We start from the raw sequence: 20,166 nt of genomic DNA, 5'->3' as shown, positions 1-20,166 counted from the left end.
AACTTTCTCCAGACAGTAAGATGGAGCAATGGCAGGAGTCACCCACCTGTTTTCCACCTCTCAAGGGTCACTGTTCTCTGTTGCCTGATGTCTAATCTCTTGAATGCCATTGTTTCGTGTTTTGTCTATTTTAGAAATTTTTTTTCAGGAGGAATTGTAAGTTTGTTCCCTTTTGCTCCATTTTGTCCAGATATAGAAGTCTGATCCTTGGGGATTAGATATATTGCTGTCATGCTCAAAGAGTTTTATTATATATTATACAGCTCTAAATTCTTGAGCTTCTCTGTTTTTGTGGATACAGAAACAACAGCCCAGTTAAAAGAACTGAAAGTATTAGAAATTTTTGAAAGAATGAAATTCTATTCACAGAAGGTTTAATGTACATATATTTCTTCATAACTGTCTTTAAATTATGTACCAATAGAATTGAGGTGCCCCAAGCAGGCTGGGGAAAACGTTTTCTCAAATCTTTGCCAGTAAAAGATTTCACTTATTACAAGTCTATATTAATTTATTGTTCAAAAAATGGCTGATTTACAAGCAGGTCTGATCCTTGTCTCTTTAATTTCTTTGCAGTGCCAGATGAAAGCAAAGTCCATTCATTGGCTGGACACAAATCGGGTAAGAAATTCCTTGTAACTGACTTTATATTCTCCTTCCTGGAAATCTCTGGCTGTGTTTGAGTAGCAGATGGAACCTGTTTCCATCCACTCATCACTGAAAGACTTGCTAATTAATACATGAGATGTCTCTGACTTCCACAAAGGTAAATTATTGCTTGGCCATGTGTATAGTGGCATAATGTATGCTGACTCAAATGTTTGAGAAGGAGGAAGAAGGGTTTCCAAAAAAATAATTATAAAACCCCAAATCTTTAACCTGTATGCCAGCTGAACACTTAGAATAACAAAAAAATTACAAAGAAAACCCAAGAAAGTTTGAAATTATTTTCCATGATGACTCTCACATTAAAGTGGCAGGACAAAGAATTCCAGAATAAGAAAAATGTGGCCATTTCTTCCTTCTCAAAAAAAAATCATTTTTTTGCCTGTCATCAAAGGGGATTGGGCCTGAGATGACTGTATTCTCTTTCTTTAGACTCATGAATGAGCTCCCTGGAGGTGCCCTAGGAAGTCCACAAGGACTCTGAGGGTCTCCAGGCTCTTTCTGTGTTTCGTGTGAGATACCTTCAGGTCTAAAATCCAAGCTTTTCCTTCATTGCCAAATGACCTACCTTCTATTCCTTTGCCCTTTCTTCAGCATCATTTATTCACATTAGTTGAAAACACTTAAAGCTACTTAAGCTAGTAAATACAACAGTAATCCTTTTCTTGTAAGAGTGCATTATTTGGGGGGAAACTATCCATTTTACTCTTAGAAATGCCACTCCAAACAACAGGAGGGTTATGATTTGTTGGCATCCCTTCGTTTCTGAAACAAAGAAGTCGTTCCCATCACCAAGCATCTCCTGTGTTTATGGGCCAATCATGTTCTCAGCAGTAAGTGGCCTTGATGTCTCATTACGTCCATCATGTTCCAGGGCAAGATTACGATTTTTTTTCCTTTTCTTCTTTCTCCAGATTCACTAGTGATAACAGCAGGGAAGGTCTTGTTCACAACTCTTAGGTGTTTTCTTTTCTGCCCCTCCTAATAAAGAGCCTAAGAGGTTAGATCACTGTAAAAGAAAAGATTTCTGAGGGAGTGATAAATTGCCACATGCTGCTTGTTCCCATGCCTGGTACTTCTTGTCCTTAGCTCTCTTGCACATATTAATACTTGAAGATAAAAACCTATTTACATACTGGGATGGGCTTCAAGGTAAGAAGTAGAAGCATTTTTTAAAGAATGTGTATCAGTTTGGTTTTTGAAAACAAATAATAAACTTTCTGGCTTTTTCCAGGAAATCAAATCTTACTCTAATCTTACTTCATTTCCAAACAAACTACTGTTAGCCAGTAACTAAAAATTATTGTCACTCTTTTTAAAGGCAAACATTATCTTGGTATATTGCTATAGTATTTTAGGTAAATTTTAATGATATATTTTTATGTAGTGTGAAATAAAGATATTAGTAAAGAAGTACTCTAAACATAAAAATTGAAATAATCTTCCAAATTAAAAAAAATGTTAAAAATGACATAATTTTAAAGCTGTCAGTCAGGTTAACTGTAAGGTTCACATGACAGAGTTATTTTAGCTGGTAATAGAAATAATACTAATGGTTTTCATATCCCATGAATCAAACTGTTGAAATACATCAGATGTTTTAAATAAGATTTTTGTTACTGATGAACTATTATTACAATATTCACTATTCTTATATTTTAAGTACTTTTATATCCTATCGCAACATCATCAAATTTTTCATTGGCTCTCTGTGGAACCAGGGTAAATGCTGAAAACAACCAGAAAGTTGATAACTTTGGAGCCAAAGTGGCATATGATAAAACACAGTGAAGAGGGCTAACCAGTCACCTCAAATTGTGAGCTCTAGACTTAAATTAAAGGAGAGCACTCTATAAAACGTTAGAGACAGTACTGAGAAAATAAAAAGCAGCATGATAGAAAAAGATGCTATTAAGGTCTTGAATTATAATGCTCCTCAAGAACCCACCCCTCCCATGAAGTGCAACTCCCTGTGTGGGCCACACTTGGGTAGAGCATTTTCCCATTAGGCTTTGGTGGTGACGACAGTGAAAGAGAATTAAGGATCCTTTTGATTCTGGCAACCTGTTTCTGTCATTTTTAACATTCACCTAATATAGAACTATAGTCTCCATCTGCTACAGTCTAGACCACTAAGCAAGTGCCAGTTTGGATTGTAATGTGCAACGTGCCCTGATCATTCATACTTATCTCACCAATGTCAGCTTCTTTTTGTTTCACCTTTCTCTTCCCCAAATCCTTTCTCCAGAATTTTCAGGTGAAAAAGTGATATCTCTTTTGCTAAGAAGAAAGAATATCTCCCTCTGTCTCTTTTTAATTATAGAAATGTGGGCCTCTTTCCCACTATCCAAGACCATCAGGAAGTTAAATTAAATTTTATGTGCTGACCTAAATCTATCATCCATCCTCTTATTTAGGATGATATTCAACATTTTAATAAATTCATCTGAGTTAAAATTTCTTCTGAGTCAGCTACTTAGTGTGTAGAGAGCCATTTCATGCCAAGTTCCATCTGTTGGTCTGGCTTGGGTACTTCCCAAATTTGTGACAATATTTTTGGCACCGTTTCCTTGGCTTATTCTTTAAATGGTTGATTCCTCAGAGCTCAGATCAAATCAAAGTCTTAGGTAAGATAAATCTTTCTAACATTTTTGGCCCAAAATGTAGTATTCCCTCACCTCTCCTGGAATCAATCCAGTATTCTTGAGATTTCTCTAATAATCTACCTCAGGGGCTACGCCTGGCAGTGCATTGCATCTCATACCTTGGCAAGGAAAATGGCAGGCTGGTACTCCTGTTTATAATCTTATGGGGTCCTCTTCCACATATAAGAGGTATTAATGTTTATGGGATGGTGAGACCTACCATAGAGAAGTTAGGAGCAAAATGCTTTTTGTTTGGCTCCTTTAAAAAAAAAATCATAAGTTTCAGAGAGCCTTGAAAAACCAAAAAGCTGTCTTTCACCTTTTCCCCTAACTATCTCACTAATTGAATTCTGACAAAACTCAAATCCTAGCAATGCACAGGGGAAATAACTTCAGCAAAATGTATATTTTAAGCAATAAAACCATTTTTTTAAATGACATATGTTCTGAGGAAACATTAGAATCCAAAGAAAAATGACATCAGATTTGTCATAGCCTTTTTTTTTTTTACATTATACTTTAATTTTAGCTATACACAGACTCATAAAGTATGTCTGAGAAGGAGTCCTTTTTTTTCCCTATGTACTGAACTGACACTTAAACCAATATTTTAATGCTCCTCAGCATTCAGACAGAAAGGACTTATAAATTTTACTTTTTTAAAATGTGCCTTCATATTTTTTTGTTTTGATTTACTGCTTAGAATGGTTTTAGTATATATTGACTGTCTACAGGGATCTTTGCTGACCCAGCTCTTTAAGATGATGCAGTACTGAAGAAAGCCGATGAGTCCTTCTTTATGAGCTCTGACATATTAATTAGCAAAATGGACTAAAAAGCTTTCCTATTTCTATTTAAATTTCTTATAGTCTCAAACACCTGTCTATATAACTGTAAAACAGGCAAGTCTGTAAAAGTAATGGTAGGCACTAAGTCCAGACCTTTTCTGAGATGAGTTTATCAATTAATGAGCAAGTATTCATTAACAATCTAGGGGGACATCTCTCCAGCTGAGGTGCCTTGCAGCCACTAAGTACAGTTGGTATCTCAACACATTTTGCTAATGAAGAAGCTGAAGCTCAAGGCATAAGTCCTTATTCTCCCAGTTGGTAACTCTTAGGGTTAGGATAGAAACCCAGATGCGGTGTGGCAGAGCCCATGAATTTGGACACTTTATATTCCACCAGCATGTGCCTAACACCTCACAATCTCAGGAACTGAGAAGAATATAGGAGTAAGACACAGTCTAGTTGGAAGGCATGACACACATATCAAGATATTCTATAAATCATTACTTACCTTTTATAACCTCAACTATCTAAACCAGGAACACAGTAGGTGTAATTTCTCTATGGTAATTCAGTGAGCAGGAGAAGAACATCAAAGTTGATCATTTGTGCCTTTGTTTCTCTGCATGCATGTGCACGTGAATGTGTGGGCCAAGAGATGTATGAGAAAAAAATATGCATATGAGGTACACATATTATGCATAAGTTATAGGAAATGTGCATGTGATACGTGTCTTACAGTAAAGGCTGAGAGCTTAATATGCAAGTTGCTAACTTGAGAGAACATACATTCTGCTTTAAATGCATTGTGTGTAGGGACTTCCCTGGCAGTCCAGTGGTTAAGACTCTGTGCTCCTAATGCCGGGGGCACAGGTTCGATCCCTGGTCGGGGAACAAGATCCTGCATGCTATACGGCGCGGCCAAATAAATAAATAAATAGATGCATTGTGTGTAAACTTCAAATCTAGAATGTTCGAATGTAGCTAAAGAAATTGCTGAATCTTTGCAAAAGAAAAGATAAAACATAAGGTGATTGGATAGTCACTTTAAGAGTAATGGGTTGTTAAATGACATTCCATAAATTTTGTTGAGTCTTAGTGTTCCATACTTTTATAGAATATCTAAGTTAAAATATGCATTTAAATTTTGGAGCACCAACCATGATCACTTTTCATATCTGAGTCTTCTAATTGAATTACTGTTTTTTATGACTTTTCATTGTTATTGTTGATGAGGAACTAAAATCATAAAGTAAGTGGGTAGTGGATTTGAACTCTGTTTCTTTCCTCATCAGTTGGTTAAGGTAATACTGCACGGTCATCTATTTGGACAAACATTTTTATTGGGTATTTTCTAAGCTTCTGTCATGTGTTATGTTGGATAACTATAGTTTTAGACACAAAAAAAGTAAACATTTCCCACATGCTTCAGCCTTGGTTTACATTTCCATGGGATTCAGGATGTTTTCATTAGAAAAAAATTAATGATACATCTAGGATTCTTTCTATAGAAACTTGATTATGAAGCAACCTTAGTGTCTCCTATATTGCAAAATGTTAGTGATTATGCTATCCTTTAAATTTCAAAGAATCAAATCAAATTAGAAATATATCGTGAGATAAGGTTATTTACTGTTCAAATATGGTGTAGGTGTGTGCATTTCTAAATTTCATGAGTAAATAGATACTACATTTTTTTATAAATCAACTTTCAAAATTATTTCTGTTCCACTCGTGTTTATTAAATACCCACTCTGTAACAGGTATTAAGTTTTAAGTGCTGGAGATACAAAGTGACATGTGTCAGAAAGGAAGTGCTTCCATAGCAGCATCTGAAAGATAAATTGAAGTTTGAGGAATAGAAAAGGTCACTGAGCTAACACTTTCCAGGCACATGGACAGTTGTGAAAACATGAAACTTCATGGTGTGTTCCAGAAACTGTAAGCAATTCGACATGGCAGGAGTGCAAAGGGGAGAGTGACATGCGAGGAGATTAAGCAAGAAGGCCGAGATTAGATCATGGGGAACGCCTACCAAATGAAAGAATGTGAATTTTATCCTACAGGCTCAGAGAATCTAAACAGATTAAAGGAGGGGAGTGGTCAGTTTTATAGTCTAGTGATATCACTCTGGTTGTTGTGGGGACTTGAAAGGATTTTTTTTTAAAAGGCAAGAATAGTTAAAAGACCACTGCAATAGTCCAGATAAGAGATGATGTGGGCATAAATTTAAGTGATTAAATTAAGGAAAGAAAAGTATGAAATATTTAGAGAATAAAGCCTTGAGTTTTGTTGTTTGTTTTTTAATCAAACTTAGTGGGTAAGTGAGAGAGAAGATCCAATTTGATTATCAGTGTATCAGTCAACTCTTGCTATAACCATGCTACGTAATAAAACCAACAGTTAACATTTATTTCTTGATCATGTATCTTCAGGTGGGCTGGGACTTGCCAATCTCAGAAGTGTTTGGCCAGGCTTGGCTCTAACCTGTAGTTCAGGTCCAGGTTTTCTGCCTGTGTCTCTTATCCTCCTTGGGCCAATGGTTTCCTGAGGCAAGTACCTTTACCTTTGATAACAACAGTGATAAGATGAAAATAGAGTAGACAGAGAGGGAACCCATAAGCTATGTGGCAGTGTTCATGTATTAATGATGTGAGAGTGAAGGTGATAGAAGGAATGATAAGAGGAGTAGAAGGAAGTGTGGCAGGATAGCGTGAGCTCTGAAAGAGTCAGGATTTTATATAAGGGTAGAGAAGCAATGTACCTGAACATGGAAATGCGAAATAAGGAGATAGCTGAGCCCCCTCCCAACCCTGACTTGCATGACATGCGTGGGAAAGAAAACCTTCAAATAAGAGGGCTGCAGGAGAAGCAGAATTCTTGGTGGAGAGCTAGATTTCAATGCAGGCTAAAAGGAAGGGGAATTTTCAGAGAAGGGGTTGGAAGTGAACAGCATTTTGTCAACCATGGGAGGATAGTGGAGATTCGAGAAAGCAAGGTGGAGGAGTCTGGGCTGGAGGGCAGAGTGGGATGGTGAGTCACAGGGAGATGGACAGAGTGGTGTAAGGCTACAGCACAGGAAGGAGTAGATGACCAAAGGGCTCACATCTTGGGAAATGACTAAGGGTGTCAGGAGCGATGCACCTAGTCTGTTTAGATGGCTTTGCAGTTGCCAAGAGAATCAATTCTTACTCTTTGGTAAATAGAAAAAAGGCTTGAGCCAGTTATGACTCAGTGGTGACCTGGAAGAATTATTTTTTTGTAAAGAGATCCTATCTCTGAAGGATGAGGAGATGAAGATTTTCCAGGAGGAAACAGTCCCAAGGTTACAAGTTTTGAGAAGATGCTTACATTGTACTGGGTTTGGAAACCGAGAAATGGCCATGGGTCATCATTTCTGCTGGACAGGAAACAGGAGAGCAGGATCAAAATGAAGTGGCTTGAGGAGGAATGGGAGGTGGAAACAAGGATAGATGATCTTTCCAGAAGTGTAATATTAAGAGAAAAAAAGAGAGATGTATATAGAGAAGAGAAGTTGTCTTTTGTTGGTGGTGGTATTCTATTTCATGTGAATGAGAAACACTGGACCAAGTTTGTTGTCTGAGAAGAAAGAGACATTTGTAAGAGAATGAAGAACGAGGAAAGAGGAAATTTTTAAAGGGATAGGATTAAGAGTATAGTTTTATAGCAGTTGGCCTTGAAGAGGATGAGCCAAGATGGAAGGGAAAGTGGCAGGGCTGCATGTAGTACAGACAAATTTGTAGGTAGAGCGAGTAAGAAATTAAGGATGCTAATGGTCTCAATTTTCTTGATGATGTCAAAGTCTGTACATAATGGCATTGTAGGGTTGGTCAATAGGCTGGTCAAGAAAATAAGAAACACTATAGATAATAGGAAGCCCATGTTGGGATGTGTTTAAGTCATTGAAGCAAAATTGGATGGGAAACTACGAAACAATATATGTACACCTGCACATGCACATATTCACTGCATTCAAGGGTTGAGTTGCAAATTAGCTACAATTTTCCCCTGAACAAAGTGTTCTTATCTTTTGCAGTTATATTTTCAATTCTCTATTTATGGTGAAATTATAGAAAGTTAGGACTAAGTGGATAGTTATATATGTCTAATACAACCAACTTACTTTAAAGAGTAGATTGATACCTAGAAAGGGAAAATCACTCCCCACCAAAGGCCCAGCTGGTCAGACCTGTTGACTTCTACTTCAGCAACCTCTTGCTTTGTGAATTCAAACATCATTGCTACCAGTTTTGCCTGATTGAGTAACCTAAACTATCATTAAAATGCTCAAAATTTCCCCAAACCCAGCATGGATAACAGAAAGAATAATTTAGCACAGCTCTGGTCTTTTGTCTTTTCAGCTTCTCTCCTTGAAACCCACCAGAATTGAATAAGCTTCTATATATAAAAAGTATGTACTTTGTTCAAAGTTTATTACAGACTTTGTCACAAAGTCTGTATCTGTTTATGGTTGCTATTCATTATAGTTTATATTTTTATTATGGTGTTTATTTTTCCCCTAAATATAAATGTACAGGACAAACTATTCTATTCTGAGCTCCAATAGACATTTGTTGATATGGTGTATTCGGTACATACTTTTCCCCTATGCCCTTATATATTGATATTGATATTACAGATTTCTCAGCAATGAAATTTTTTATTATCCTGTCTCATAATTCAGAACGCAACAGCTTATCTTTGGAGATAAAATTTACTGTGCTTAAGTGTGCATTGATTTAGAAAATGTATAGTTTCTAAAGTCTTAACTGTTTGAACAAATTAAAAATAATTTTATACAGAGACGAGCCTATTTCTATATATGTCAAATTCTTCAAATGAGGCTGAACTCTCTGAAACTTCACCATCCATGGGGAATATGTGTCTTGTACGTTTGGAAAACAGTGGTTTGGAACTGACAATTCTAATAGTGTTTCTAAATGCCAGAGTGAACATCTACAGTGAAAAATATTATTAAATGACTACATGATGGTTGATAAATACAAAGTGAATGTTTGACATTAAAACTTTACTGTAGGCTGAGCTATCTGTACTCAGCTTTGGACTAGCTGTGCAACTGGAGAGGGACAACAGTAGGAGCCACAGAAAACAGCGAGTGACTTAAAAATTACACAGAGACGCCATCATCAGTCAATATTATTGTATGGACTTGAATGTATCATGGGTAAAAACAAATCACATTCTCAAAAACATAATAACTATAAATGTTAAGCTGTGAGCACCAATTCTGTCCTCTTTCCTTTATATTTAGCTTTAGGATCTCCTAAGTAAACTTCTTGCAATGAAACAATTTCAGTAAAATTGTTGGACTCTATACCTACTAGCTTTTTTTTTTAATTTATTTTTGGCTGCGTTGGGTCTTCGTTGCTATGCGCGGGCTTTCTCTAGTTGCGGCGAGCGGGGGCTACTCTTCGTTGTGGTGCGCGGGCTTCTCATTGCGGTGGCTTCTCTTTTTGCGGAGCAAGGGCTCTAGGTGCACGGGCTCAGTAGTTGTGGATCATGGGCTTAGTTGCTCTGCAGCATGTGGGATCTTCCTGGACCAGGGCTCGAACCCGTGTCCCCAGCATTGGCAGGCGGATTCTTAACCACTGCACCACCAGGGAAGCCCCCTACTAGCTTTAAATGATGGCAGCCCTTTAACAAGAGTAGATTTGGCAGGGGCTACAAAGCTTTTCAGTTCCTATGTAATTATGTTAGAAAGGTTTACATTGACACCTGGAATTTTAAATCACTCTTCTAAGGAAAGTATTTTATGTGTAAATGTGTTGTGGAGAGAAAAAGCGGAGACACTGTGATTCCAATGACCCAGAGAGGTTATAGCTCCCTGCTTGTAGGACCTTTTATTTTAAACTTCTACGGGTAATCTAGTCGCCAGTGTTAAGTGATTGGCTGTTTAGACATTCCAGCAGTGTTTTACTTCTGAACTTTTCTCACCAAAATATTAGCCGACATATGATATTGGAAGGACGAGTTTAAAACCCAGCCTGAGACACCTGAAGATCAGCTTTTACATAATAAATGCCCAATCTGTGTTGAATAACATAAAATATGTCAAAGCCTAAAATTTGTTAGTTTAATATCTGATAAAGGTATAACAATGCCAACTAATGGTGAGAAATATTTTAGAATATATTGATTTTGATAATGTCGGTGTGACTTTACACAAGTTGTGTGTGTGTACACACATATGGGTTCCATAAGTGAATGCTGGGTTGAGGGGGAGGGAAGCATTAAAAGACTAGTATATTTCAAGAAGGGTTTTGCCTACTTAAAAAAATTCTCATTTATTCCTGTATTTAGGCTCTATCAACAGGGATAAATTTCAGTGCATTTAACAAGTCATACCATGCCCTCTATCACCCTGTCTTGACCTGCCCTTGCAGCCTGTCTCATGCCACTGTCACCCTCCACCCCACCCCATCTCTGCCTCATCACACTTGTTCCCAATTCACAGAGCTACTCACCACTGCTGTCTGACCATATCTTATTCTTTCATGCCTCAGAGCCCCAGTGGAACTCTTTGAAGGCCCACCTCCCTGAGAAACCCTCCCCAGCTTCCTCAGACCAAGGTCTCCTCTGGTATCTAGGCTTGTTTAACTTCAGGTGTCTCCAGGCTCTGGTTTTATACTTTTTAACTTCTCTCACCCTTTCCTGCCCTAGCTCACACTTCTGCTCTAGAGCCGGTTAGCCCCCAAGGACCCGCACAGGCTGCTTCTCAAATCCCCTTTGATCAATAGTCATGACTCCCTTAGACCATTAATAATCCCAAGGCCTACCTTTTCCTCATATAGGCAGGAGAACTCTGTTATCTACTGATTGAAAGGGCAGGAACCAGTGTTAACTCTTTTATTAAACCAGTATTTATTGAATGCTTACTGTGTGCCAGACACTGTGCCAGGTACCACAAATACAGGGTTGTGTAGACTGTGGATTCTGCCCCTAAGATACTCACAGTTCAGTAGCAACAGTAGGAATGCAAACACTGAAACTACCATGTGCTTATACATAAATGCAAATACTTAGAAAAAGTAACAGTGGTTACCTTTACTTAGAGGAGGCTGGGGGATCAAGGGGGACTTCTGCTTATCTGTAGTATTTGAATTTTTACGTTGAGACTATATTTATGTGCAGTTTGAGTAATGAAAAACTTTATGGGTTTAAAAAAGTAAAAACTTTTCAAACGTACTAAAATTTCACATGCTGAATCTAATCATTGAAATGTTGTACACATGAGATGATTTAGCGTGGGGACTGGCACAGAATATGCACAGAAGAACCACAGGAAAAGGGATAGTTTCTGGGAAGGAGATGAGAGGCTGAATCCTAGAGTCACGCTGGGAACCTATTTGGGGCCCAAAAGTATTTCGGGAGGAAGGGAATAGAGAGAGGCTTAACCATGAGATACCTCATTTATGGGTTGCTGGAAAATGTGCCAATGAAAAACATATTTGGGGAATGTTAAACTCCCCTGTCAATTTTTGGTATCCTAGAGGGCAGGAACCTAGTCTTTGAAATTTATTCAGTAAGGCACCCACTTCATGCTTTTTAGAGGTTCATGGTGCCCAACTGTGTCCAATAAAAGCAGAATTATAATGAGGGCTTGTGATGAATATGTAAAAGTTAAAGAGAAAACTTAAAGCAACCTAGATTACTTCTTCTTGCTAAAATAAGCAAATGCAAATTCATTAACACTCTGTTGATAATTAGAAACCACACACATACACACACACACACAAACAAAACCACTTACAAATTCCACCCCATCAAAATAGAACAAAGCTGTTGAAAGTAACCTTTTGAATAAAAACCCTTTTATTAACTAATCCTTTTTTTTTGTAAATGTGCATGCCTTTTCAACCAGGAAAACAACAACTGCAGAGAAAGAGGGAGAAAAAAAGCAGATAGTTTTGTAAAGTATCATGATATTGCCATCAGGGAGTTGTCAGAGGTATTTAGAAATGTTGGTGTCAAACTGGTGATGGAGGCTTTTTACTTGTTATACTCAGAGAAAATGTTACTATCGGTTAGTCTAGTGACCTAGCAGCTGATGAACTATTTTAAGTGATTTATATGGACAAACACTTCTTATTTTTCAAAAGTATGCATCTATATTAATGAGTATTAGTAAAGTACTATTTTTCTATTTATAATAGGGCTATATTTTTAAAAATAAAATATTAGTGGAAAAAGTATGAGATTTTAAATAATATTAGGAAATAACAGTGTAAAATGATTTGTGAACATGGCAAAATATCCTGAAGTCATATGACACAGTTTGCTGAGGTCTGGGAAACAGTGATGAATTCTGTAAGTTTCCATCAGCATGTCCATAGTTTCCATCATCGTGCTTTTTTGCAAAGCTCAGAAAATCTTGGTTTGAGAAAAGTACGTCCACCCTGAGGTCTTGGGCTATATAATATTCACTCTCTGGGCCCCATTTCCTGTCCATGGACCGATGCCTTCAATTCTGGTTGAACACTGGCTCCTTCAGCAAAGAAATGTCCAAATCTTCAACTGTTTCTTACTATGAACTTCTCTCCATCAAGTTTAACTTGAGTTATATTTTGAAGTACATTCCTCTAACAGTCCACCTTCATCAGAGAAGGAAACATAACAGATACAGTGGTGCCCTTCTGTGTGAGCCTGGAAAAGCAGTCTCTTACAAATGCAGAGTCAGCCTTCACTTTTCACCTTTCTTTACCTACCCCATTAATCCAGTAGGAAATCAGGTTTGTCCCACAGGCACACAACCAAAGCTTTCCTTCCTACCCTTGCCCATGCCACCATCACCTCATGCCTTCAGTAGCCTCCTAACTTCCATACTCTCTGCCGTTCCGTTCTCCTCACAAGAGCCAAAGGCATCTCTGGCAAACATGACACAAATCATGTCCTCAAAGGCTTACAATCCTCCGATGGCTTCCCACCATTCATAGAAAATAATCCACATTTCTGACCACAACCCCCAAGGCCAGCCTCATCTCCCTGCTTGCCTTGCTGACTTTGTCCCCACTGCTGGGGGGACAAGTGTCCTGGGCCAGGACACTTGTCCCAGGTTGCCTGCTTTCTGTGTTCAGCAGGCCAACTTGTTCTCTTCTGGGGCCCTTTGCACATGCTTTCCCTCTGCTCAGAATGATCTCCCTCCCCTTCACGTGGCTGATTCCTTCTGATTCAGTTCTTAGCTCAAGTGTTCTTTCTTCGGATATACCTTCCCTGACCACCCCATCTAAAAGAGGCAAAATAAGTCAGTTTCTGTCACTTAGTCTGTTCACTTCCCAATAGCACTTATCACAGTCTGTGGTGTGTGTGTGTGTACATGTGTGTACACACATGCACTGTCTCCTCACCTACAGAACGTGAGCTGCACACGGGCAGAGACCTTGGGCCTCAGTGCAGGAGCAGTATCTAGCACAGAGTAGGCATCATTTGCTCAATATTTGCTAAGTCTTTTTCTTGTATGTCTTTTTGCATATTTTTACTTTCAAACTCCCCATGTCTTTATGTTTTATATGTGTGTCTTGTCTTAAATTTTTTTGTTTTTGTGTTTGGTCTGACAATCTGAATTGTAACTGGGAATTTGGCACATTTGCACGTATTGAGATTACTAGCATATTTAGATTTATGTTTATCATATTATTTTATACATGAGTCACTTCTTGTCCTCTTAGAATGAATTCCTGTTTCATTTTGGGTTTTTGTGTTTTCTTGTTTTTTTTTTATTTTTGGCTGCGTGGGGTCTTTGTTGCTGCACCCAGGTTTTCTCTGGTTACAGCAAGCGGGGGCTACTCTTCATTGCAGTGTGCAGGCTTCTCATTGCGGTGGCTTCTCTTGTGGAGCACGGGCTCTAGGCACAGGGACTTCAGTAGTTGTGGCACGCGGGCTCAGTAGTTGTGGCTCACGGGCTCTAGAGCACAGATTCAGTAGTTGTGGTGCATGAGCTTAGTTGCTCCGTGGCATGTGAGATCTTCCCAGACCAGGGCTCGAACCCAGGTCCCCTGCATTGGCAGGCAGAAGGCCTTGGAAGAAATAGCTGTGTGCCTTAATGTGCCTTAATGTGCCTTAACTACTGCGCCACCAGGGAAGCCCTTCATTTTGTTTTTAAACCCACTTTTTTCTTATATTAATTTGAAAATTATACACTTCACTCTTATCATGCACACTTAATAAAATCTAAAATTAGTTCATACTTAATCCTTTTCCCAAACAATATAAGGAACTTAGAATACTTTTGCTCTCCTTACCCCCTCCCAATTTCTATACTGTGTTCCATTTTTTTCTTTCTTATTTTTTGCTTCACATATTATATACTAATTTTAATGTTTTCTGTATCTATTATTTTTTCAAACTCACCCGTATATTTACCAATTTCTTTTGTTACCATTCTTTCTTATACTTCAGATCTTCCTTCTGGGATCATTTTCCTACTTTCTTAAGTATGCTCTTCAGACATTCCTTTAATGATGGTCTATTGATTATACTCTGTTGTTCTGACATCTTGTTCTGACAGCTAGTTTTGTTGAGTATACAGTGTTATGCTGGCAGCACATTGAAGGTGTTTTTTCTACTGTCTTCTGGCTTCTACTGTGAAAAGTCAGCCATTGGCTTAATTGGCCTCTCTGTATCAGTGATCAGTCTTTTCTCTGGACACTTTTAAATTCTCTTTGTCTTTGATGTTTACTTTCACTACCATCTAGGTCTTGCTGTAGGTTTCTTTATATTATCTTTCTTTGTATATAATGTGTCTCCTACGGCTGTATATTAATGTTTTCCATCACTTCTGGGAAATTATAAATTATAAATGTTAATGTAATATATAAATATATAAATGTTAATGTGCCTCTTCCCCAGTGGAACTCTTATTAGATGTATGTTAGACCTCACTCTTCAGCCATGTCTCCTAGACACTCTTTCATACTTTTCTGTCGCCTTGATTCTATATTTCATTCTGAGTAATTTCTCCAGGTCTATCTTCTAATTCCAATTTGGTATCTACATATCTTTCGTGTTTCTGCTGATTCTCATCCACAGTGACTTTTTCTTGGGATTTGGTAATTTCTCTTTAGGATGTCATACTTGGTTGAATTTAATGTGTGAGCATTTGGGGGAGCCTGATTTGCATGTGCTTTTCTCCACAGAAGATTTAGATTTGCTGCTTCTGGGGTACAAGCAGAGTACTACTAACCTGGAACAACTTTCATATAATTTCTTGGCTGACAGCTTAATTAATGGAGAGAAAAATAAACTTGATTTAATACATCCAAGAGGACAGTTGTCCTGTGGTTGAAAATTCTCAAAGAGACATGAAGATTGTCTTTTTGTGGGTTTTGTTTTGTTTTGTTTTGTTTTCATTATTATTATTTTTCCTTTCTAGAACCAGAGTAATGAGAGATTTTCTTGAACTTGCTTTGCTGAGGAAAGTGTATTTGATCGTTGAGGTTTCTTAGCCTACCCTTCTACTAAGGTTGTAGGTCCTTTTGAGGGTTGCTTTGCTTCAGGATTTCCCTTAATTTCCTATGAGCTAAGCAGTACATTTAAATGTATATTTGTTTTAATTTATCCAGGATCTATTTGTATTTTATTATCGGGAGTTTGAGAATTAATACATAGCGGGAAGCAGAAGTCTCTAGTCTAATAATTGCTGAATGAATGAATGGATGAAAAAATGAATGATTATCCTTCATAAATGGCTGAGTTCAAATAAACCACTGGGCTCAATGCAGATTAAAGCATATGTTCACCCAGACATGGTTTTATCTCACTGAGTCTGGATTACTTTTGACAAAATACTCTTTAGAAGTATATGGAAAGCCACATGACATAGGAACAAAGTTGGGAATGATGTCCATAATATGCTGAGAAAGTTTGAAATGGAAAATTCCCTTCATAAGAAACCACATAGTAAAAAGTTCTGGTTATATTTGTAGTTTCAGGCTATGATTTATTACACTGTCTAGAGATTATTATAATGATTCATTGTTATAGGAAGAAATAAAATAGGGTTTACAAAGGAGCTTTTATCAGATTATGATTTGCCTTGTCATGAAGTAGGGAAGAAGAGGCTTATCTGACTATTTGTTGTCACTGCCTATGTGGGCCATGGATCAGATACTGATTAGAGTTTTTTTCTGGACTCCTAGAACACCCTCCAGAGTGAATTCCTTGTCATGACCACACCCAAAGAGTAGTTTATGAGAAGGCTGTTTGATAGATCCTTTAGGTACTAAAACAAATCAAAACCAGTCCTGTTCATTCCAACAAAAGCTGTCCTTCCATACGTTCTCCTTTTTGCATCAAATGCTCTTTGGTTTTTCTCTTTCTGAAGTCCAGAAATTCTGATACTTTTATAGAATTTTTGTGCAACTTCTCATTTATGCAAGACATGTTACCATAGAATAGGTGCTGAGATTGGGTAAAGGAACAACATGAGAATTTGGATGATGTCAGCTTATAGTCCTATAACTGAAGAGCTTATCTTTGCTGTTAGAGTCTACTAGGATTAAGGAAACCCCATTAGTTCTCTGGAATGAAAATACTAGCTTGGTAAGCATTAGTAAAATAGATGATGTGCTTGTTGCCTGTTGTGGATGAAGAAATCAGTAGACTTTTGTTTTTCTTCTTTCTCTGTGCCGTTTCATCCTTTGTTTCTATGAATTAGAATTTCTGGGTATGGCATCCAGGGCTGACACTGCACACACAATACCCTTGGCTCCAAAGAGGTCGTGAATTTGGATCATTTCCCAGATTATACATCTGCCCCTGTAGCTTGCATTTCAGAGCATATGGCTGTGGCAGAGGGGGCATATTAGAAATTGTCCCTGCATTGCTTCTGAAGTGTAAGAAAGAGGAAGCACCTTTTCATCCGGTCATGAAGTTGTTACTTGAGTGTTAAAACGTTATGGGTAAAACTGTTTTCTTGTGAATTCCCTTCAGTAAGTTAAAATGCATTCAGTGTGTTGCTGTCACAGAATTCATACAAAGTACTATATGGTAGAAACACACAACACAAAAAACCCTGAATTTTGTTAAGGAATTCGTATGTCATTTGAAATGTGTACAGCAATGCCTACAAGAAGGAACAACTTGAAATGGTCCATTTATTGCTTTACATTGTATTCATTTCTCAAGTGCTAACAAATATTTTTTTTTAATATTTATGTCTACATGCAAGTATTCATTGGAGTAGTGTGTTTATTTCCAGGGATATCAGCCATTAGGGCTTCTTTTGAAATTGTGAAAATTTAAGATTCTGCAACCTAGGTATAGAATGCTACCAAAAGGCAATTTAGGGCTAATTTGAGGCCCAAGGTAACCGGTGAGTTGCTGTGAGGATAATGCTTTGTGGATCTGGGGAAAGAAATAACAAAAGTAAGAAGGTAAAGAGGTGAATGTTAGCGGAGATGTATCATTCTCTCTCCTCAGCTAATCAGTCACTTGTGTTCTGAATATATCCCCAGCTATTTCTTCCAAGGCCTTCTCCAATCAATGAATGGCTTTCTCTTCCATCTTCATATTCTTCCACATCTTTGGCTCCTTCCTTTCATCCAAGGAGGAATAATCTAGGTGAGAAAGAAACAGTGAGTGGAAATGGTGGGAGTATATGGAAGCAGGGAGTAACAGAAGGAAGGGAAGTCTAAGCCAAAGCAATGGAAAAGTAAAAAAAGTAAATAAAGTAAAAAAAGTAAGTACAAATGGGAACTATGTCTTAGAAGCTTGTTTTCCTTGCTAAGGTGTCTCACATGATCACTTAAATAGCAGACAGATTGACCATGTTAAAACAAAACCTGGACCATGTCATTTTTCTTCTTTGAAGCCTTCATTATGGATCAGCTAAATAACCAAACATAAAAAGAAAAGAGGACCTCCACCTGTACCTTACATTAGATAAGAAATTTATTCAGAATGATTCATCGATCTAAATGTAAAAGCTAAAACTTTAAAGCTTCTAGAAAAAAAATAGGAGAAATTTTAGTGATAGTTGATTAAGCAGTACATCTTTTAGGACCAGCTAGACTACTGAGTTATTTTAAGTAAGCAGTAATGAGAGGTTGAAGACGATTGTTAAAGAGAATAGGAGAATTGATAAACGTGTTGTAAACGATGTTACAGATATAGGGTATATAGGACTTGACAATTTCCTGTATTTGGGGACAAGAGATGGGGGGGGACTCAAAACTTACCTGAGACTTTTAGCCTGGAAGATCAGCAGGAAGGTGGTGCCTTTGACCAAATGAAAAGAACCATGAAGAAAAGCCAAATTATGAGGAAGAATCATTTGAAAGTACTAGTCTGGAACTCAAGAGAGAGGTCAAGGTTAGCAATACAGATTTAGAAGTCATCTGCATAGAGGAGATATTGAATCTTGGATTTGTCCACAAGATTGCACAGATTAAATTAAGTAATAATTCTTTAAAAGAGTTAGTAGCCATTAATTCATTTGGTTAACTAAAAGCTTAAGATGAAGGCAAAGGCAGTTACTAGGGTTAATGATCAGTCTCATTTTTGCTATTATCATGTTCAGTAGCTTGAAACGACTAGGATTTTTCTCTGAAAATTAGCAGCTGTATGGAAATGAAAAATTTTTAGCAGTTACAAATTCCGTATCAAGTTAAATCAATTTATATATTTATATTCTTAAGGGATCTTAAACATACAAATGAGATTTTTGTTCAAGTTTTTAAATATTAGGTGGATATGAGTGCATAGAAGTCATTATGCAATGAAATTTGCACTGATTTTGCCCATATAGTCTTGGGTTTTCTTTTAAAATGCAATTTTTTGCTTGTTTATCATATTACTTGTTTAATTACTTAAAATTAATTAAAAATACTGTTTTACACACATACATAAAGTGTGAAGGTTTGCAAAGAGTGACTATTATATCTATAGTTAATTAGTAATTCATATTACCCAAATATAAAATCATATATTTTAATTTGCATAGTCTCTATGCTTGTGTTTGCTGGTATTAATGCTGAAATTTTCACAAAAATTGCTCTAAACTTTACTGTCCTCAGAGCAAGCAGGGAAAAAATATCAACACTGAAACTGGATGGAGGTAGCACAAATGACTTACTCCAAGATAAATTATTATTTCATTTTTCTTAGGCTTAGACAAAGAAAAGACTTCCAAGGATAAAAATAAAATGCCTATTTACACGGTGGCCTTTGAGGACTATTAGAGTGGTATATAGAATAGATGCACTTTCAAGAGTGAAAATCTGATGTTCAGTGTCTAAATGTTAGAAACAATCGGGAATATTTACTTTTAAAATTATGTGAAGGGCTCTGCAGCTTTTTCTTCATTGAATTTTGATGTGCTGATATAATGATGACAGTGTTTTTCTACCTACAAGTGGGATAATTTCTTATATGTGTGGATTAGGATGGAATCTCAGGTGCTTTTTGATATGCTACTTTCAATATTGCTACTGACATATTGAAACTTTACAGAAAAGAGACTGAACGCAGTGTAGTTATGTAGATGTCACTTTTCATTGTTTTATTCTCAGAAATGAGAAAAACTCTCCTAGAAAACATTGATAACAAGGAATATTTTTTAAATTAATATTCAGTGCTCTTTTTAAAACTTGATATTCATTGATTACAGTAGTTTCAAGTCACATGCTAGTATAGAAAATTGAGATATGCAAATCTTTGGATTTTTCAGAAGTGAATTTTATCAGACACATATTTATTAAATTAAACAGGCTATCAACTAGAGCCTAGAAATTCTCTGTTCATACAGATTTTTATCATCTTGGAACTTGTCCGGGACATAAAATGTAAATCTTGAGAGAAGTGCTTTTGATTTTTATTAAAAGTAACTTGCACATCATATAAGGCATCAATCAGAAGACTCATTAGGAACATCATACCAAAACATTAAAATGTTTCTTCTACTAAGATCATACCACTGTATCTTTGAAATACTTAGCTTCTGATCTGAATATGCTTTGCCTTTTAGACTTCCATTTGAAGGAAGGAAAAGTAAATTTTGATTAAATATCTATTGATTTACTGTCTCCTAA

At 37.0% G+C, this 20,166-nt stretch overlaps 1 protein-coding gene across 2 annotated transcripts in view; it reads left to right on the top strand.

Annotated features, from left to right (window-relative positions):
* PARD3B (par-3 family cell polarity regulator beta) overlaps positions 1-20,166 on the top strand; it is a 1,069,130-nt gene that overhangs the window by 669,819 nt on the left and 379,145 nt on the right. For both annotated transcript variants that reach the window (XM_082629936.1, XM_082629937.1), the window contains exon 16: positions 577-621. In XM_082629936.1, the coding sequence (XP_082486062.1) occupies positions 577-621 (45 nt within the window). The remainder of the gene's footprint in view (positions 1-576; positions 622-20,166) is intronic.

Source organism: Mesoplodon mirus, assembly GCF_964341445.2.
Source record: "Mesoplodon mirus genome assembly, chromosome: 8".
Classification (NCBI taxonomy): domain Eukaryota; kingdom Metazoa; phylum Chordata; class Mammalia; order Artiodactyla; family Ziphiidae; genus Mesoplodon; species Mesoplodon mirus.
Note: the sequence above shows the minus strand (reverse complement) of the source record. Positions and strands in the feature narration are given on the sequence as shown.